Here is a 22,720-nt window from a genome sequence, read left to right as displayed (position 1 = left end):
TTTGATTTAGACATAGTACAAAGTTTGACTTTATTATTAAACTTACCGAAAATTAAATCACTTCTAAAATCTATTAATAATGTTGATTCTAGTTTTTCTCCCCCTCTCAGGATAGTTGAGTATTTAAGTGGAAATAAATAAATTTATCATATTTTGTTAATATGACAGCAATAATTGGTAAAATTTGAAAATCTAGATGGATTTAAAAAGATAATTCAATTTTTTTTTCTTTGGTAATTAATTATTTTTAATTTTATAATGTCTTATAAAAAAATATGAAGGTGAATATGGGATAATTTTTAAATTAAATTATTTAATGTAATAAATTTATAAGCAATAACAAAATGTTAAAAACTATGTTACTGTTATTTATTTATGCTGATACAGAAATCAATGATAAGAAATTTGATACATATACACTGTGCCATCTATTGCTAAATACTAAATATATTATTATTAAAAATATTTAGTTGAATAATTTATGAACATTTAAATATTTATTTAAACTTTATACATATATACATACTGTAATTTCTTTTTACTTCACTTAAAAAGAGTCTTTATTTTAATTCAATGGCTCAAAACTGCAAAAAAAAAAAAAAAAAAAAAAAAAAAAACATTTCCCTGGATATATGAAACCACAAGTATTACATTGATTGGAGGCTGGTGAGAATAAAGTTAATTGCCAAATTGAAAGCTGCATTTTAATGTCCACAATAAACACAACTTTAAAAAGTGCAGGTAAAAGTTTCAGTAAGTACAATCTCTTATTTTTAGCAGCAAATGTGTTAGAAAATATCTCAATAAAGATAAGGTTTTAAAAAAGTATAACATTAGTTCTGGTATTCTGTTATTGTGTGTACAGTATAAATTATATAAATTTCCACTCTGACCTATTCATCTGTCTTTCTTTAATCTCAAGAACGGAGTTAGTTAGTTAGTTAGTTCAAGCCCAGTTATGAAAACCTTAGGGGCAGGATGCCCCGATTATATAAACTTCTGATACAAACCGGAAGTCATGTTGTTTTAATTCAGAGATTTTCCCAAGAGGTATCAGACGGATGACTGGCACGACTCTATTGTTAAAAGAAAAGTATGATGTACTGGAGCAAGTCACCACTAATTGGAGGTGGAGAGTATATATTTTAAAGTAAATAGATTAAAAGTTGCAGCCTGGCATTGTGACAATGTCACAATAAATAATTGCTTGTTTTTTTTATATTATTTTCTTAAATTAATTAATTTTAAAATAACTATAGACAGTTCAATAAACAGTGTTTTTTATTAAAAAGACAATTGAATGTTAATATTTTTAAAAATTAATTTATCTTATTTATAAATATAATATAATGAGAGAACAAGTTCCTAATAAAATATTCAATATAATCAGCTATAAATCATATAAATGTGGCTTATAACGATGCATGCCTGAAAGTTTTGAAACTTCAGCAAAGTTAATAAAATTAATTCTACTTCTCTTAAAAGTTTTGGCAGTAATAGAACAAAATTTCACATAAAAATAAAGTGGATAAATTAGTTTTAATTTAATGAAATTACACAATCTTTCATACTAGGCATTTTCCAAATTGGATGGCTTTTGTAAAATTCTGCTTGTTGAGAATGGTTTGCTGTATTAAAAATTAATCTTCGAATTATAAAACAAAAATAGTAACATCTTTAACATATTATTATTATTATTATTTTTAACATAATCTAATAATGTTTGATGCAATAAATAGTTGTGTTGATTTTAATTAATTTAATTTATTTTTAAATGTAATAAACATAGAATAATTATTAAAAGAAAAAAAATTAAACCAGATTTTTTAATTATGGAATATTTTCTTAAAAAAATATAAAAAAATATATGATTGTTTCCTTACTTTAGCATTTCAGTTATAATTAAAGCTCCCTTGACTTTAATCACAATGATAATGCAAATATAGTCCTTAGATGAAAATGTCTTATATAAAATTTAGTGATTTTAAAATTCTATTTAATGAAATAAATCATGTAATATATAGTTGACAGCTTAAAGTTTTCTAAATAATATAACTTCTTGCAGAACTTATTAAATTTTATAAATCTAAATACATATTAATGGCATTAGATTAAATAATAATCTCTGTTTTGTTTTCAGATTTGTAAGTAGACTGTAATGTATTAATAGTAATGTAAATTATGCAGAGTAAACAGTTTAATCAGTAGTTTGTTAGTTAAAGTGTATATTGAATGTTTTGTGTGTTTTTTTTTTTAATTAATAAGTTTTTCTTTAATAAAATGCTTAATATTGTAATTTCATTTTCAATTTGTGATTTCTATTGTGAAATTTACTTCATGCTAGTTCACTTTTTTGTGTTTTTTTTCCCATAAGTTATTTAATAAAAAAATTCTTTTGTGCATTATATTATACACTGTAATTGTAAATTCCCTCTGCAGTGGAGGGAAACTGGGAGAGCATCCAGGAATGAAGGACAGACTGCACATTGAGGGTTAAAGTAAGTCATAATGTTACCATTTGGCTAAGCCACAGGGGCATGGCCCATTGCAGAGGAACTTTAAGATTGCACTGTATCGTGTATTTAGTCCGTAATTATGCAAAATAAAGGGCAAAATATTTACTTCATTTTTGTATCTTCAATACCCATATATACCAATAATATACCCCAACAATACCAATATCTAATGGACAACAATTTCACCATAAGGAAGTTTTTTGTATTATTATGAATTAGAAGTGTGCTTTAAACTTTTGAAACCAGCAATTTTTATGTAAATAGAAAGTATATTTATCATTTTTGTTATGTTGTTTTAGTATCACTTTTATTAGTTTTTTTTTAATTATTTGCCCTAATATTTTAAAAAATAATTTAATTATCATACAAAATTTATTAGGTACAATTTTAAAAACTCAGAAACCTACAGTGGTACCTTGTACTTGTAACTCTTTGACAAAAATTTGCTTTCGGAGTTTGAACGATGCTTGCGTGTGGAATGAAAAATGCATTCAAAGTCTAAAATAAGCTTCTGAACAAAGAATATTATCTCAAATTAGCAATAATACGTTAAAATTCATAACTGTTATAATTAAATCACACATTTATGTTAAGTAATGACAACTATTAAAGATGCACAAAAACTTTTTGTTCGACCCAATGTAACCGTTACTTATTAATCATGGCATCCGAGAAGTGTGTGGAAGCAACAAAGTCTAACTAGTAGGAGGAAAGCTTGAAAAAGGCTAAGATGAAAAAGGAACTTATGAAACATGAAAGTAGTACATGTCTGGCAGACCTGGCAGCCATGTTCAAGATGCCAAAGTTGATATTTTATTGTTTTCATGTTTTAATTTATTATTAGGGCATTTGTGTTACTTTTTACCTTAAATTATGCGTATTTGCCATTTTAAGTTTATTGAAATGCATATTGTTTAGGGACTGAGAATGGATTAACTTGATTTCCATTATTTTTAATGGGAAAACTGCTTTGTAGTTTGAACGGCCTCCTGGAACGAATTAAATTCAAAGTACGAGGCACCACTGTATTAGGAAACAAAAAATGAATTCATTCTATTAGAGTGTAAAGCAAAGATCAGTTTTCAACTAATAAAGAAGTTTGTCAATATCGGTACATAAAAGAAGTTTATTATCGATAGTTTATACGTTTTATAAGTTTACATTTACAGTTAAATTTGGTTTAAAGTTAAATTAATTTATGCAATTAAGTTACATCCTTTATTTATAATTTCTTATCTTAACTCGTTTGTAATGTTTAAGTTTGTTAACCAAAGAAATATACTTTTTTAAAATTTAATATTTTTATATTTTAATTTCATTATCAAAATTATAACTTTAAGTATACACATTTTTATTTAGAATTAAAAGCACACGTGTAATGATTTATTTTAAAAACAATTCGTGTAATAATAATAATAATTCATTTTAACGTGTTCAGTGTTTTAAAAATAATATACAGAAAAAAAAATCTCGACATTTTTTTAAGAATTTAACTTATGTTTAATGATCTTATTCAATCAGTTCAATTCTAAAATTTAATTCTTCTAATTTTTATGAATATCAACACTAAACTGGAATTGGGTTAGCCCATTTAACTTCTATCTTTTTATTATATGCTTTTTCTACTAATGTTGCTTAATTTTTTCCTCTTGTAATTGTTGTGTGCAATGACTTTGCAGTGCTATTTATATATGATATTGACTCATTTCTATTTTTAACCACTTCTATGACATAGCACTACTCGAATATTTTAACAATATTTTTTTTTATTTCGGTTAGTTGCTACACTGTCTTTTTTGACCTGTTCCTTTTTTTAAATCAAATTTCTGATATTTAACTGCTACAGTAACATTTCCTTGTGTTCCTTTTTTTATCATTATCGTTACTATCCTTTCCTATCACATGTTTTTATTTTATACTATTAGGTACATTGTATTTTAAATAAGAAAATTTTATTCTAATTTTAAGTTGTAATTTGGATGATATTACAATAATCTGAAAGTATTAAATGTTAATAAAGCAAAACTAAACTCTACATTAAGAAGTCTGTTGTATGGTGCTTGATTTTTTGTTTTATTTCATTAAAAAAAAAAAAAAAGAATTTAATTAAGTGTTATGCATAGTCACTTGATTGAGTGCCCATATTCATGGATCTAACATAGCACTTTTGACCTTTTATTAAATATTACTATGAGCCATTGTTCTGTTGTAAGGGGGAGAACTGGATTTAAGTGTTATAATAGAGAGGCTTCCTTTCATTTAAATAGCCATTCTTTATCTAATGTGTGTTTTGCTAGTACCATAGTAATCCTAAAAAGGGGGCCCACTTCAAGATCCTAAAGGATTCTGAAGTTGGCCCCTTTATCTTGCTGGAAAAGTGTTTAAGGTTTTTTTTTTGTTAATACATAGTGAATCTGTTTGTTGTTCTAACAGATTCTATTCCTTTAATCACTTTTGTAAGAATTTGTAAGTACTGCTTATATAGTATGCTATAGTGCTTGAGGATTTTTTAACAAGTAGAATTTTATAGACTCCTAGCTTTTTAATATCAGAGAAACATTCTTTTGTTTCCCAGCATATTAAAAACCTTAGATTCTCTTAATGTAAGTAGATGCATAATAAAACTTTTTAAATAACTTAGTAACCCTTGGGCTTGTTACTTAGGGTGAACAGAAAGTTCTGGCAACTCACATTTTTGTTTATCACACCTAAAAGTATTCCACTGGGCTTTGAGAACTAATCCTATTGACTTGTGGGAGATTTCTTCAATGAGGATATCTGGGGCCGTATTCTGGTCATCGTCTCTGATCTCTTGTCTCTCGCAAGCCAGTCACTGATTGGCTGATCCAAATGGTTAGCCAATCAGTGACCGGCTTGTGAGAGATGAGAGACCAGAGACAGTGACCAGAATACAGCCCCTGGTCTTTCAGATACTTTCATTAAAGAAGTCTTTTGAACCAGTTTGTCACAGCCAGTTGTCATTGTCATTGTCAGACTGAAAAGAACATCTTTTCACAGACAGCATCACCTTGGCTGCTTTTGATGTGTTTTTCCATTTCGTTGTCACAGCTTTGTTGGTTTGTAATGATAGCATCAATCTAGTCACCAATGATTCGGGAAATGAAGCTGTCATTTTTTCACGAAAATACTGCAGGACAATACCTTTAATTTGTTCTGACTGAAGGTGAATTTGTGAGAATGCATTGCTCAGTAGTTATGATAACCAAGAATTTTGATGATGCTGCAGTTACTCATAACTGATACCGAGGACACTTCACAAACAATTTTTGCTGGTTGTTGGCACAAATGATGGTTTTCACTTGAGTTTTCTGGTTTTTTGGAGGTGGCTGTGATGGTCCAACCAGAATGTGGGCAGTCCCTTATGTTGTCTGTCTTCCTGTAAAAGTTCACACCATCTGGCTACATTGCAGTAGGACCAACAACCATTACTATACACATCATTCTCTTGTGAATCTTGTGTGCCAATTTAAAGCCTTTGACATATAAAACTGTACAACTTCCAACAATACTGTGCACATGGAGAAGCTTTGGGGGTTTAATTTCTCCCATTTGGAAAGAATTAAATAATACAAAAAGCTTATCTATATTGTAAAAATTAATAAACTACATTGTAAAAAGTTTTTTTCCTACTTTCTCAAAAATCCCATGCAAGAACCCGACTGTTCGTCTGATATGCTCGGATGGAGGTGTAATACTCCTATGCACAATTTTTCACTGGATTACAGTGATATCCTACAAGAAAAACAAAACCACTGCATTACACTGACACACAACAGACAACATATCCACACAGTTCTAACAAGCCTTGCTCTCAACTTTTTGCTCACCCCAATGTTTTGATTATTCTAGTGTTGCACTTTGAAAGTGAACTTGATTGCAAATATTTTATGAAGTAGCAGTATCATACCAATGGTATGTGTATGGTATCCTGCTTGCAGCAGTTGTCCTGAATAGTAAGAGGACTCTCTTTACATACATTAGGTATTCATAGGCATCTAGCTGAAGAATTTACTTTAGTTTTATTTGAAATGAAAAGGTCTGAAATGTGTTGCATACTTCTTTTAAAGTATTGAGCTCATTAATTAAGTTGGTTTATAGAATTAAACATCAGTTATTTAAGTTTATTATTTTTAATAATGTTATTTATTTGATATTTCATCATTAAAAGTATTTTAAGTCTATAGTAGAAGAATACTGCTCTTTTTAAAAAATATAAATTGCTAGAATAACATTAATTTTGATACATAAAATTATTGTTATGTACCTGTTGAAGATTATTATTATAATCAAATAATCACTAAATATAAACTTTTGAAAAAAGTAAGTGAAACTTTTATAGATAAATCATTAATAATGTACATTTTATTTATGGATTCTTCTATTAATTTTTTTTCTCTGACTTAATTTGTATTTCAAAATAGAATTAATTCATTTAAAATGAAATTAGTATAAATGAATTGAGAATCTTCATAAAATATTTTTAAAAGTCTAGCTGATCTATAAAATTTAATAGAAACTTTCTTTTATTATGTAAATATTTGCTTATGGAATTCGATTTTAGATAAAAGCAATTATTTTACATCTTAGTAAACATGTGCATATGCATATACACACGTTAAAAGTTTGTTGTAATCATTACTTTTATTATTAAGACAATGGTTCGTCCTGAAAATTCATCCCGTGTTAATATTTCTTTTAGTGTTTTTCATTTACTCATTTATAATTAAGTGCTGATTGAGATTTATAAGTATTTAATGATGATAGTTTATAAATAATATCAATTTATGTTTTATTAAAATCATTACAGTGAGCCCCGGAGCTCGGGATCGTTTGGTTCAGATTACCGGTCAAAGTGAAGATTCGATCAAGTGAGAAATTTCTTAAATTATTTTCAAAAAATAAAATATTCTATAATATGTGAGGGGGGAGATATGTGGAAAGTGTTTACAGAATTATTAGTTGAAAAAATTTAATTATATCGAGACTGTATTGTAATTATAATAATAGTTACTACTTTATACGTTCAGTACAGTATACCATATTTTATCTCGTATAATTACTGTATGTTGTATTTATTTTTATAAAAAAGTATTTAATATGTAACCAGATTGATATTTAGATCTAAATTACCCATGGAGTTGTCAAGTGTATTAATATTTTGTTGTTTTAAATTTGTATTCTGTTGTATGATACTCATTATTAATTATTATTTCAATTTTTAAAGGCTTGTTCAGTATCGAATACTGTTGATGTCAATGTTAGTTTACTTTCATTTTAAAAAGTTACATAAATACCGTATTTTACGGACTATAAGACGCACCTTAATTTTTAAACAATTTTTTAAAAAAAGATACCTATAAGACGCACCTGAATTTTGGAGGCAATTTTTTGAAGAAAAAAGTGCGTCTTATAGTCCATAAAATACGGTAGTTAATTTTATTTTATAATCACAAATATATTTTTCTGTCAATATTATTTTCAAAATTCTACTTAACACGTAAAGAAATATAAGTCATCTCTTAACATTGTTACACTTTGTAGATAAATATAAATGTTTCTATGTAGTAATATTTAAATTAATTTGTTTTTAATATTTGGCATTATTGCCAGATAATGTTTTTAAACTGTTTATACAGAGGTTTAGCCTTTAATAAAAGGTTGTCTCTGTAAAGGAAGACTGTTTGTTCCTGATGATAGTAAACGATGATGATGTGAAGACAAATTTAGTTTCTTCAATGTGTAAAATACCATTAGCCATTTTAGTCAAAATTACTTTGTTGCTCATTACTTCTGCTAATTACTTGTAGCTGCATTGAACTTTTTTGATCTCTGTAACAGTTGAGAGTAAATATTGAACTAACAGCTGAGCAATATTCATTTCCAGTTTAAGAAAGTTGAAAAAAACATGAAAATTTCGAATTACAAAGTTATTTCAGTGTATATTTTATAGTATATATCAGGGATGCCCAGACTTTTTGCTGTAAGAGCCCTAGTTACTTACCTGAAAATATTGGGAGCTGCACCTAATGTTCTTCCTATAAAAACAAAAAGAAATTTCATAATCATAATGTATTTATTTTGATAATTTTTGCACATTTATTACATTTTTTTTAATTTTCTCTTTGCTAGTTGAAGGTTTATGAATTTGTAATGAAATTTTAAAAAATAACAAATATTTTTTTTATATTTTTATTTATTAGTTGAGTCACAATTAAGCTCTTGAAGAGCCACATGCAGCCTGTGAGCCGCAGTTTGGGTATCATTGGTATATAGTACGTTATGTATAGCAGTGTTTCTCAAACTTTTTGGTCCGCGACACCCCATTTGCACTTACCCATTCTTCAGGGGTCCTTTGAAATTTTTATGTGTAGGAAAACATCCCGAAGGGAGGAGGTTAAGTCAAGGTCCTAGAATATATTCTAGGACCTTGGGGTTAAGTACCCTCTCATGGTCGCTCCACTGCTGCCAGCTAAAAACGCATACCAACTAAAATAATATTGGAGTAGCCCAAGACATAACCAAATATTGAAGCGCCACAGCACTAATGGAAATTTAAATTTGCCGACTGAAAAGCTTTCAGTTGATCGGTTACAGCTCTACTGTATTTCTAACTCGACTTGCCTGCGGACACAATGCTGCTAGTGAACACTGTTCCAAATGATAATGTTGTTCTATCATAGTTTAGGCTAAGAGTGGAACTTGGGGGATTTCCCAATAGTGCACAAATTTATGAATATTAGGCTCGTATTAAAATATTTATATTGTTTTTATTATTTAAATGTGCAATTTATTTAAGTAAAAATTATTTTATATATTTTATATATATTTCTAAACATGAATCCATAGTAAATTTATAAAATATTATTTGAAAAAATTGATCTGGCATCAATTTTTCAGCGACCCCCCCCCAAATATTTTTTGTGACCCCCTTTGGGGGTTGCAACCCCCGCTTTGAGAATCACTGATGTATAGTATAGTATATAGTGTGTGGGTGTGTGTATATATGTGTATGTATATATACACAGTTGACTCCGCATAAGTCAACACCCAGATAACTTGACACTGTAGGTTAATTAGTCAGTTTTCTGTGGTCTTGGCCGACTTACATAAGCAATAATGTTATTAATGTTAAAAATCTCGGGTTACTCGACATCATTTAACTCATTACCACTGGATAAATCAACATAGAAAAAGTATGTTGATTTATCCAGTGGTAATGAGTTAAATGATGTCGAGTAACCCGAGATTTTTAACATTAATAACATTATTGCTTATGTAAGTCGGCCAGGACCACAGAAAACTGACTACGTAACCAAGTATCGAGTTATCCGGGTGTCGACTGTGTGTGTGTGTTAGTCAAAACCCGTTTTTAGTTAGAATGCGTTTTAACTAGTTGAAAGTAGTTTATACTGGATGTCTTTGTTAAAACCCGTTTTGTCTAGTTAAAACTAGTTTTAACTCAAATTCATTTTTGACTAACAGTAAATTCCAGTTTTAACTAGACAAAACAGGTTTTAACAAAGACATCCAGTATAAACTAGTTTCAACTAGTTAAAATGCATTCTAACTAAAAACGGGTTTTGACTGTAATATATATATAAAATCTTTTCTTAACCCATTTCTTAACACTGTCATGATATGATCAAGAATGGGAAGTTAACATTAGGTTATCGAAAAGAGCTGAAGTTGTTAAGAATTAAGACAAAATACTATTTTCAAATATAAATAGATTATTGTAATTAAGTTGTTATTATTCAGTACTGTCTAGAGAGATAGATAGTAGCAGCCCAAATGCAACCAAATCTGGTATGGTGATGTTTCAGAATATGTGGAAGCATTTCTGTAACAAAAAGAAAAAATGCCAAAACTTGCTATTAGGACACTTTTGGTGCTGCAAGCAACATATTTGTATTATTAACAAGATGCTTATGCTATACAGAGAACTTAGCGATCCAGGGAATGTTACTCAATGTGATCCACATTCTCAAGATTGTAAAATCTGAAGGCAATTAACAGTATGTTCAACAACCAATGTAAATCATCTTCTGTGATGCTTCTCGCATGCAGTGTGATATTGTCTTTCAAAGCTGCCAAATTTGTAACATGTTCTCAATAAACTATACTTTAAGTATATCCATAACCAAATATCACATGGATTAAGTTTTGGAGAGCAAGCGGAAGGAAACAAATGATTAAAAAATCACTCTGAAATGTCACAGAAATTATATGCAGTATCCATTATTTGGAGACACTATTTTGCATGAAAATAGTTGACTCAAGGCATTATTGCTGTTGCAGTTGGAGTATATCCAGAAGTGATTTTAAATTGATGTTTGCACAACATTTATATTTAAAGAAAATTTCTTAACACACCGAATGATATACAGTAGAGCGTCGATTACCCAAATCAATTGGGGACTGGGGTTGTTCGGAAAATTGATTTTTCGGATAACCGATTATGTACAAAAAAAATGTATTAACCTATCCCGTGGTGAAATTCGTTTGAATCCTGGCACGTCCTTAAGTACCCTCTCATGGTCGCGCCAGTGCCGCCAGCTAAAATACGCACACCAACAAAAATAATATTGGAGTAGCCAAGACATAGCCAAAGATTGCAGCGCCACAGCACAGTGGAAATTTAAATTTGCCGACTGGAAAACTTTTGGTTAATTGACGTTTCGGTTGATCGATATTTGGATAATTGACGCTCTACTGTATATAATGAACAAAAAATTTATTTTTTCAAGCACGAATGAAATCTAGAGTAGATATTTGCAAACAATCATACACAGTATTGTGGCTAAATGCCATTTGTGTAATATATAGTTATATTTTATTTTAACTTAGAATATATTTTTCCTTCTCTTTCCTATTCATATTATCTTTACTTCCTGGAACCCTTCCCTGACCGGTGCTTAACGGCTTAACAATAGGTGACCCCATTATGGACAATAGGACTGTACGCAGCCCTCAGGGGTAGAACCAAGACAAAGAGTCACTTTTGAGTCAGAGCTGAAGGAGGAAAGACGAGAACGAGAAAGCTCCCGAATACGTCTTCGAGACCACGTGGGTGAAGACAAAGAGAACTTTATGTGTAGTGAAAGTGTTGACTGTTTTTTTTTCTCGTGATTAAGAAGAGATTCGTCATCTACACCGTTATATGTACCGTTATGTGCACCTCATTGCATTAGCACCAAAATAGTTGGGTACCCATTCCTTTTTTTTTCTTCTCCTATCAGTTATTTTATTGTCATAAATTCTTCTATCATTCTTCATTAGTTGTAATTAATTATAAGATTAGAATTAAGGTCTATATACGTTTGTAATCGCCCTTTGTAAAATAATTATCTATGTATCGGAATAGTCGTCACGAGACCTGAGGCTTATATCATTATATTTTTGTCGGGTTCCGTACTAATACTACCTGTGTTGGAGATAGAGATATTATAGCTGGCATCCCACAACCCTTCCTGTATCTATATACGCGAATAAAAGATCCTGTTGTAAATATTTATACCAGTTTCTTTGTGTACCACATTCGCGATCTTCACAGTATCCATAAAATTAGTATTCATATCTTAATAATATCATATTAACCATAAATAATAAACATAAATACTATAAAATACATATACCATTTTTCCACTCGTCGTTGTGTGTGTCAAAACAGTTTCTTTATAGAAAAAAAAATACAGAAAAGTATTAATTTAAAAGTAAAAGGATAATAAATATCAGTAATATGCAAGTAAATACAATTACTTATTTAATTTAATAAAATATGGTTTTTTAACCAATGTTAAATTTTATCACTAATATATTCAAGTTAAACTGTTTGTCATTTGTACCAGTTTTCCACTGAACTCCTCATATAACGAATTACAGTTGGTTATATAACCTCTGTTCTTATAACTATATAAATTATTTTGTTCATAAAAGTTTATCAAATGATGTAATTGAAATGAAAATTTCACAAATAGGAAGACAAAACACTAAAGAGCAATTTTTTTTCTGATGTGTTTTGACTTATTTAAAGTACTTTTATTTTGCAAACTGTTTAATTAAACCAATAAATATCTAAGAACAAAAAAGATGGCATGTTCCTAGGCTAGAATGAGGGTATTTGTAAACACAAAAGTATACACAAAATAAAAATTTTTAAAAGTTTTATTTAATTTCTCATAAATAACAAAATACGATACAGGTACTCCTCACCTTACAACCTATTTGCTTAACGACCAATCGAGTTTCGACCTGCAATTCGGGGAAGCCCCTTTCTCGGCTCGAGCGTCGATCAGTGGCAAATGGTGACATGCACACTAAGCATAATATAATAGGCAAATAGCGTACTATAATAATCTTTTTACGAATAAATTTGAAGTTTGTTGCATAATTTGTATAATTTTACAACGATCCTATATTCCGGCACAAGCTCCTCGCTTGTCGACCAATTCGCTTAACGACGTAGTCGTCGGAACGAAACTCGGTCGTAAAGTGAGGAGTACCCGTGTATAAATAATAATAAGATGAATGAAAATATTTGTGATAGTAAAAATTGTTGCGTTTAACTGGATTTTTGGGTGTTTATTGTGATTTTGCTCATGACTCGTGATTAGTTTGAATTAGTGAAAATAAAATATTGTGTTGTATGTAAATGCAAATAAATTTTTTTCTTTTTATTTTGAATTTGTTGCAGTCGGGTAGACTTTAAGTTAGAAATCTTCTCAATATAGAATAATCTTATAAAGAAGTGCAATATTTAATAGCAATTATTTTAAATTTTCTTTCCTTTCCTTTTCTAATCAATTTTGTTCTGTAATGTTTACCTGCATTTAATAAGATATATATTAAAGATAAGAGTAAATTTACAGAAATGTAATGAAGCCATAAAAAGTTAATAAAGATTTACTTTTGTGTAATTTTATACAATTGCATTATTGTTATATATAATTGTTATATAATTGTTATATAAAAGCACATCATAATAAATGATGCGATACAATAAAAATCAAAACTTCTAGAATTATTTTATACTTTATTTTTCTTTTAGTTGTTCCAAGATTTTGATAGAAGATACAATAAGAAGGAATGCATCTCCTATTCGTGTAAGCTAACTTATAATGCAGATTATTGATAGTTTATTTAATTTAATATGTACTTTAAGTAACGTTACAAAGCTTAATAATTATTATTTTTTATAATAAAGGAAAAGTGTCAAAATGAAGATGATTGTAGTGGTTCATCAACTAGTCTTAATAGCACCGTTTCTGAAGATTCTGGCGGGCCAGTTAGTATTTTAGGTGGGAAAAAATCTTTAATTCATAGTTACAGTATGAGTGATGCAACATTGGGTGAATACACCTTTACAGTAACAGTAGGGCACGACGTTATAAAAATATCCGGGTGTAAAGTGGATTTAGTGAAAGTAAGTTATTCTAGTTAAAAAGAAAAATAAAAACTTTAAGTGACACATTTTTAATTTTACGTAAATATTCTAGACTGCAAAATTGGTTTTGGAAGAATATTTTGCAGGCCAGGAAGAATTGCTACAACGAGTAAGTTGCTTTAGAAATAAATTTCATTTTTTAAAATAAGATATACATTTATAAAATAATATAGAGCAAAATATTAAAGTAGATCGTAATAATATTTTTTCACGTAATTAAAACGGAACACACCAAAAAAACTATCTATGCGTATTCTTTTTAAACTAGTTTTGTATCTAATATCGATGATGTAGTCGTTCTCAAATTCTATTGGCTGTGTAATGTCTTTTATTGCATCATACAATCATGCCTAGCATTCAAGGCCTCCAGATAACAAATATACTGAAAATTCTGAACAGACAGTATCTACAAGCATTTTCATAGGATGCTAGAATAGTGATTTTAAAACTCTATGGTGGCATTACCTGGCTTGCAATTCAACCACAACTGTAATCATTTATGTACTGGTACCTATCCAAAAGATAGACGTAGACGTGCCGATTCTCGAGGTAATCAAATAGTTCTATCTAGGTGCATAACTTTTGTCAATGAGTGTGTGACCTCATTATTTATTCTATACATGGATGTATTAAAAACATTTGCTGAATATTTATGAACTCAAAGATATAATTTGATATGAAATATTGAAAAATTCAAAGGAAGGTAAAGTGATTTACTTCCAAAAAGTATATAGGATGCATTTCATTTTCACGAAAACAAATGTTAAACAATTTAATACAGTCAAACCTCAGGTTTTGAATTTAATTCGTTCCTAAAAGTTGTTCAAAACTGATTTGTTCTAAAACTGAAACAAATTTTCTCATAAGAAACAGCATAAAACGGATTAATCCGTTTATGACCTTCAAAATAAAACCTTTTTAGATGTATTTCATGCATAAAAATGCCTATAAAGGCAATATAATATTATTTTATCTATATCTAATCTCTATATATATAAAAAGTAAAATGTTCCATCGCCACCAACTGAAACCGGAACTAACACTTTACAAAAAAATGCTATAAATGGAGATTCGACTCTGACTGCCTGGATAAAATTTAATCAAATCAATCAAGATGCACAGCAAGTTCTTCATTTGCACTTTCCAAAATATTACATTTCAATTTAAATTAATTAATTAGTTTTCTTTTTAATTTTAGTTTTAATTTACTGGCTACCTAGTGTTAATAAGTATTTATATTATAATATATACTGTAATATTATATTAATAAATGTTTGTCATTTAACTTAAGTATATTTAATTAAATATACAATTCTTGAATGCCATTTATATCATGTAAATGTCAATTAATGCAGTTTTTATTAATTAATTAGATTTAAATTCAACTGCGGCGCATACCAAAAAACAGAAATAGTATCTTTCCCGCACTCACATTGAAATGTAGTTTAAATAACAATGTCGTCGACGATTCGTTGCGATCTCGGCATCACTAACTTGTGAATCGGTAGTCACGTCATTGATTAGTTGGGCCATTGACTTTTAGGAAATGTAGGAAGTTGAACCTTTTTAGCTGTTAGTGAAAGCTGACCATTGGTGGCCAGCTCTGCCAAATAGCTTGTTTGGCAACCAGGGCAAAAATGAATTCAGAATTTTGTTTGTAAACCATGTCATTTGAAAAGCACAGTATTCAAAACCCAAGGTTTGACTGTATTTTAAAAATAAATCTATTAATTTATATTATGTATTATAGATATGTAATTCATTTAATCATTTAATTCAATAATTAATCCGTACTGATTTCTGAGGTAAAAATTCATTATATATATGAATTAATTTATTATATTTTTCTTCCTATTATTTCTGAAATATTTTGTCTAATAATAATTTTCATAATATAGCAAAAAAATCAACAACTAATGGCTCAAGCTTGCTTAGATTTAACTAATTCCAATTATAAAACTGATCAAGTTCATTCAGAAATAACAAAACAAGATGCTCAAAAAAGGTATTTATTTATTTATTTATTTTTAATAGGCATCTTCATCTAAAATACAGGTATATCCCACAGAAAATCTTGATTTTTAACATCCAAACTTTATATTTTTTGCCCAATGTCTATATGTTGTAGAGTCAAAAATTAACCAAAGTTTTGTGTTGCCTTGTAGCTGTAATTGTGTGTGTGGACATGTCTTGAACATTTTCTTAGACATGTCTGTAATGTTTATCATGCAGTTGTCTATTCAAATGGATTAGAACATAAAAGATCAAAGTATGAAGGTATGCACCATCAGAATTCTGAAATGACACATCACGAGCAGTGAATTCACGTTAAATTCTGTATCAAACTTGGTAAAAACTTTACTGAAAAATTTAATATGATTAAAGAAATTAAATGTGTTGTGTACACTAGTTTACAAATGGCCTGACGGGCATCAACAGAGAATAATCTCCATTCAGCTTCAGTAAGAAATGAAAGTGCATTCATAGATCAAGAGACTGTAGATAATCAATAGACAATTGGTCAACATTTTGGGAATTTCATATGACACTGCATGTGTCATTCTTTGTGAAGACTTGAAAATGTATGTCTGTCTGTTCATTCTAACAGATGAGCAAAGTGAAGAACGTGCACTAATCACCAAAGAACCGATCACTACAGTCGATAGACCCAGAAATCATAACCAGTTATTACTAGTGATGGAATCCAGTGTTTCTTGCATAATCCACAGAGCAAATGCACATTATTAACATGGAAATTGCTTTCTTTGCTAATGCAGAAAAAAATTTTATCCCAAGAGCTGAGAGAAAGATAATGCTTGTGGTTTATTTCTATGTGAAAGATCTGATTTATGTTCATAAAGGTAGACTTTCAAACGGAGAAGTCTGTTTGTCATTTCTATGACACAGTAAGAGAAAAATGTCTTGTCTCTGGCAAACAAACAAGCTGGACTGTCCATGATGACATCACTCCTGTGCATTCTGGTTTTTTTTAGTTGGCATATATCTGGAAAAATGTCAATATCTATACTTCCACAGCTTTTCTACTAACCAAACTTCACTCCCATTGACTTTGTCTATGGGAAGTTGAAAGCTGCAGAGGTACTTAATTTGAGGATGATCTTCTGTAAATACTTGTACTATTAACATGATGAAACTTGTATTAAAAGTTTGGTTTATTTTAGACTATATTATGTACAAGAAAAATTTGTATGAGTTATTAGAGAAGTAAATAAAAAGTCTCAAATTTAATTTCCATCTCACTTGATAAACAGTTCTTTAGAGAAAATTGCATTGATTTTTATTATAAATTTTTCTTTCTCTGTTGTTGTTTGCTCTGTCGTATTGTAAACATAATGTTTATGGTATGGCATGCAAATTGTACAGTACATGTTTATATACAAAGAAAACTGTTTCCTGGTGACCAAATAATAATGTTGCTAACAATGTTTTCAGCATTTTGCATCCAAACATGATAGTTTTTTACTTATATATAACTGTTTTAGGAAATTGGTAGAAATTTGGGTCGACGTACAATTCTTTTTTCTTCTCGCTTAAAATAAATAGCATTTTCACACAAGATGTCAGACTTTCATGAATAGATTAAGTGGGAGATGCATGTATTTTCAAATGATGATTACTATTTAAACTGATAAAACCAACATTTTACTATAAATTTTGCATTTAAGGTCCATAATAAATTTTGATTTTATAGTGAAAACCGAGGAAGTTCCAATCTCGTTTCGAGTTCGAGCGACGACGAAACCTATAAAGCAGAAGGAAGTCCTTTGGAAGACGAAGTTTTCAATGGAAAAATGGTATTTCAAAAAATAGTCTCTCGGTGTTTTTAGACACGAAATTTCAATATTACTATAAACAAACGTACATATTTAATATTTTTTTATTATATTTATTGAATTATTCGGTAAATAATTTTGGTCAGACTGTCCTTTATTTTGTAAATCAGATTACTTCAAACTTAAAATTTAGAAAGAATCTCGAATATTTCTATAATTTTGAATCATCGATAATATTTTACGTCGTAAAAATAAGATTAGTTTGAAATTTATTTACACTCGATGTTAAAACTTTACGTAACTTAATGTTTCAGATTTCTGAACTTCCGAAGGATTTTTCTAATCAAAATTTACTATCAAAGGAACTGAGTAAAACAAATAATTCCTTTATTGATTTAAAATCATACTTGCTTGGTAATTTAATTATATCCTTTGAATCTTTAAATTAAATTATAAAAACTTATAAAGTATAATAATTTTTTTTTATTAATAGGACAAATGCCAGAAGCTCAATCAGGAAAGCAGTTTAATCAAAAATTAAGCCAGGTCAGAAAAGATATTTTTATATTTGTTAAATGATTTTATTAATTAACAAGTAATTTTGAGACCTCTGGCATAAACATTTCCCTAATTGCTACAAAATGATTTCAGAGTTTTTTACATTATATTTTTAATATTTTCATAAAATATTCATTAGTAATTTGTTAGACAAGTAAAACAAAGTACATTGTTTAATAGGAATTGCCTTTTGAGTTAAATATGTAGAATGAAAAATTGGTAAACAATGTAAATAATACATAATAATTTATTTGATCACATTTCTTTGGCTGTAAATCGGTACGAATAATCCTAACTAATAAATTAGAGACGTTTATTATAAATACTTTCGTCACTTAAATTTTCATTCTGCTCGTAAAATGCCGAATATCGAGGATACGTTCCGTGACGAGAATTGATTTTATATGTTCAAATTCTTAGCTTAGATTGATTTATCATTGAGTTTTTTGACTTTTATTACTAATTCTATTTGAATACAAAATATTTGCAATTTCCAAATTTTTTAAACAATACTGTCACTTTCATTGTCGTCGTCATTCCCGTCTCCTTTGACAGAACGGAGGACGACGTACTGTTCGAGTTGTTAGTAATTATAAAGGGCTTTAGAAAATGTGTTGTCTTTACCAACAATCTTTCACAAGTTTAACTATTTACATAGTCTCATAAATGTTAAAAAAAAGATAATCAGTGTAAGTAATTTTCATAATCGCACAGATAAAAATTTCACAAACATCTGGGAATCATAGTTAAAACAATAAAAAATTTCTTGAATTTGTAAGCGAATTTAAGTAATGTTTACAAATCTCATTTAAATCTTACCCAGCTTGATCAAAAAATTGTACTCAAACCATTTGTTTTACAGAAGGAACTATATGCATTGGACACCTATATTATTAATGATAAATTGTGACTTATTTCTTCTTTTCTGTTGACGTCAGTAAAAATTAATTTAATTTGCACTAAAATTTTATTAATTTTATGTCCTCGGTAGTAGGAACATTGCACGGGTGACAATGCATTTTGAGACCTCGGGCATAAACGGAAATTTGTGTAAAATAGCAAACCTCGTTTAAGTATTTCGTAATTTCTAGTTCTAAACCAAATATTTTTGAAATTTTTTACATTAATTAAAAACATTTATAGTATACTTAACTTTCTCAGATTCCGTCATCCGAAAAGAGAGAGACTTCTTCTCCATTGCAAAAAATGGAATTTGTATATAATACCAAAGAAAAAATTCTTTACACCAGAGATTTTCTTTTAAACTGTGCCAAATCACCTTTTAGTCAAATCCCCCCGAATAATTTGGATGAAATTGCCAAAATTGCACCGATTGCAAGAGATGTAAGTGAATCTGCGAATCTCTTACAGTAAAATTTAAAATAAACTAATTTTTTCATGTTTATTCTTCTTCGTATTTAGAGTCCGTTAAATTTCGACCCCAATCTCTACAAAAGGCAAGGCTTGTCGGTTATGAATTTACAGACGAGTCGCCAAAATTCGGTGGAGAAAACCGAATAGTCTGTCCGAGACAATCCTAAGGATTAAGAATCTTACCTTGTTTCAGTATATATTATATATGCTATACTATATATATATAAGAATTTTTTTAACTTACTACTATTAACAGTTTTATATATTTGTGTTTTGATTTTTTGTGTTGTACAGTATTTAGAGTAGCATAGAAATACTTCAAAAAGAACTTTTTCATGCAAATTCTCTTACTTTGTTCTGTAGATATTTTTGTAAAGCAATAAATACATATGTGAAAAGCAAATGTTGCCTGTCTTCTTGCACCAACCAGCATAATGCTTATTTCCTCTTTGTATTGTGTGTAAAAACACATTATAATAATAATCAGCTTATGTTTTTGATCATATTTGTCTATGAAAACTAAATATCTTTAGTTGTCTTTTAATGATATAAAATGTAAATATTGGTTTCCAGTGTAAAAGTATTCACATAGAAATGACTTGCAGGTATAAAAAATTCTCTCCTCTACCTCAATACATTAAATGATTTTAAAATATTAACAATATATGCTGTCTACCTCAAATTAGTAGTGGCTTGCCCCTGTACGTCACTCTGTTCCGTTAACAATAGTTGTGCCGGTCATCTTTCGCCGGGATGTTTTGAATTGAAAAAACGTGACTAACGGTTTGCATTGGAAGTTTATATATAGTTAAGGACAGGAGGCCCCAATTAAGATTTTCACATCTGGTCTCAGAATTCATCGCTTTTGCCACCCCCCAAACACCTATAGTAATTTCGAATACCTCGTGTTGTTTGCCAAAATATAAGCAATTTTCCTTCAACATCTTGAAATTTTGCACACTACCTAAAAAAACAATCGAAAAATGCTGTCATTTTTCTTCATCTGACACTGCAGACACTCGTAGGGTCTAGAAAGCTCAAATTTTAAACTTAAGCCTTTGACCAGTACCTCATCAATAACTAGAAACTTCCGGGTCACTAGGTCAAAGTTCGTGGGAGTTTCCCATTGGTTTTATGGCTTAATTTTGCTTGTTTCCATGCAATTTTTCTTCTTATAAATGAATTTTATTCAAAATGTTACTCAAAATTATAAAAGTTCAAATTTATCCAATTAATAGATGACATCAAAATATATTTTAAGTTGTCATTGCCGTCAACTTTGATGTTATAAACAATTTCCTGTACAGTGATTTTGCCAAATTGTACAATAATAGGCCTACAGTAACATATAAGTGGACTATCTATATTAATGCTGTCCTTATCCCATATAGTTTGTAGATAGAACTGCCTCGGAAAGGATAGATATCTATAAGGAGATAGCCCAAAGTAGTAAGCACAGAATTCTAAGGAGTGAGGAGATTGTAGGGTTCTTCTAAAACCCTACAATTTCCTCACTCCTTAGAAATGAAAATGACACCGTCGAGAGAAATTAGTGCCTTGGCCGAAACAATTCAAAAGATTAGAAATGTACAAAGCCTTCGGGAAAAGGACGGTAGTTAACTCGGAGGAGACAGACTCTATTTTGTCAGGCTGGAGAGCGCACAAAAAGTTGGAAGAAACATTACTAGTCTCACATATGCTGCAATAAGCAAGTGAAGATCTATCAACATCTTTCTTAATTATGCGTAATTAACAGAGACCGAGATTAAAACAGTTTTCTTTATTTCGCCTATTTAAGAATGCCTATTCGCGACACACGGCTTGTCTCCAACATAACGAACAAAAGGTTAGTTTGTCTTAATATACTTTTGTTATCCACAATGATGGATGTAGTTCACGTCTTAATGGTGTAGTTTCTACATATCAGTCTCTTGCACTTACTGGCATGTTTTCTTTGTTTATTTTTGATGGGAAAATGCAACGCTTCTTCCATTTTGCACAATTATTAAGGCAAAGTACCTATTAAATGGAACTCTATAACAGTCATATGTAGACTTTTACTCCCAAGCATTTCTAAAGAAATAAAACATTGAATTGCTTTGGTGCCAAATTATTCATAATAAAAACAAATTTTTTACTGTGTTGAAAAATTACGTATTCCAGCATTATAAAAGAATGGTTGTCGTATAATGTAGAAAGACAATTCCATTCACCTCAATGTAACTGAGCATCTTGGGATGAAATGAAAAGAATAGCAAAATATTTTGCCTAAAATCACTGTAGCTTCTGTAGACCTACAAAGTATTTATTTAAACAATTGCTATTTTAGATACAACATAGCATCAAGTTGTGTAGACTTTTGTTGTACTCCTTAGAATTATGATTTCAAAAGTTGAGAATATATTAATTCCATTTTTGTGATTATCACATATGCCACAATATAAATGCAAAAACTAAGATTTTTCTTTCATATAAAAGATGATATTTTGATAACGATTCGTAATCTGTAGTTTGTTGGCATTATAATTACAAAAAGAGTTTAAAGAAACCTAATAAAATAATTGCCAAAAATTAATATTTAAAATTATGATAAAGCTTTTTCAATGGTTATTTAGTTTCACACACACGAAAGTCTAAAGATATACTTAAAAAATAACAATAAAAATACTTTCGACGGCATTTTAAAAATATGCTCCGGCACTTTTGCTAGGAATGTTATAATTCAAATTACATTTACTAATAAATATAAACATAATAACTTATGATTACATGGATACATGGATACATTTTGATTCAATCAAACAATTTTAGATGATCCTATGTACATTTTGTCAATTATTATTTCTAAATTTGCATAATTTAAAATATTAAATTTCACGAATGACATGAGATTGGTTTACAGATGAATATGAAATGACATTAAATACTCACTTTCCATAAAACTGGAAAATATGTATAACACTCCTCTTTATAGAGAGTTATTACAGAATATATTTTTGACTATTCTGATAATA

At 29.2% G+C, this 22,720-nt stretch overlaps 1 protein-coding gene across 3 annotated transcripts in view; it reads left to right on the top strand.

Annotated features, from left to right (window-relative positions):
* Window positions 1–20,109, top strand: part of mxt (Eukaryotic translation initiation factor mextil) — a 49,181-nt gene extending 29,072 nt beyond the window's left edge. For all 3 annotated transcript variants that reach the window (XM_067266085.1, XM_067266082.1, XM_067266084.1), the window contains 10 exons: window positions 7,345–7,405; window positions 13,585–13,639; window positions 13,741–13,959; window positions 14,033–14,089; window positions 15,879–15,985; window positions 17,693–17,795; window positions 18,089–18,188; window positions 18,268–18,320; window positions 19,494–19,676; window positions 19,755–20,109. In XM_067266085.1, coding sequence (XP_067122186.1) covers window positions 7,345–7,405; window positions 13,585–13,639; window positions 13,741–13,959; window positions 14,033–14,089; window positions 15,879–15,985; window positions 17,693–17,795; window positions 18,089–18,188; window positions 18,268–18,320; window positions 19,494–19,676; window positions 19,755–19,853 — 1,037 coding nt within the window. In that variant the 3' untranslated portion in view covers window positions 19,854–20,109. The remainder of the gene's footprint in view (window positions 1–7,344; window positions 7,406–13,584; window positions 13,640–13,740; window positions 13,960–14,032; window positions 14,090–15,878; window positions 15,986–17,692; window positions 17,796–18,088; window positions 18,189–18,267; window positions 18,321–19,493; window positions 19,677–19,754) is intronic.
* Window positions 20,110–22,720: the final 2,611 nt, after the last annotated feature.

The sequence above is a fragment of the Centruroides vittatus genome, unplaced genomic scaffold (assembly GCF_030686945.1).
Source record: "Centruroides vittatus isolate TY-2023 unplaced genomic scaffold, ASM3068694v2 contig_2634, whole genome shotgun sequence".
Taxonomy (NCBI): domain Eukaryota; kingdom Metazoa; phylum Arthropoda; class Arachnida; order Scorpiones; family Buthidae; genus Centruroides; species Centruroides vittatus.
This window is presented reverse-complemented; position numbering and strand designations above follow the sequence as displayed.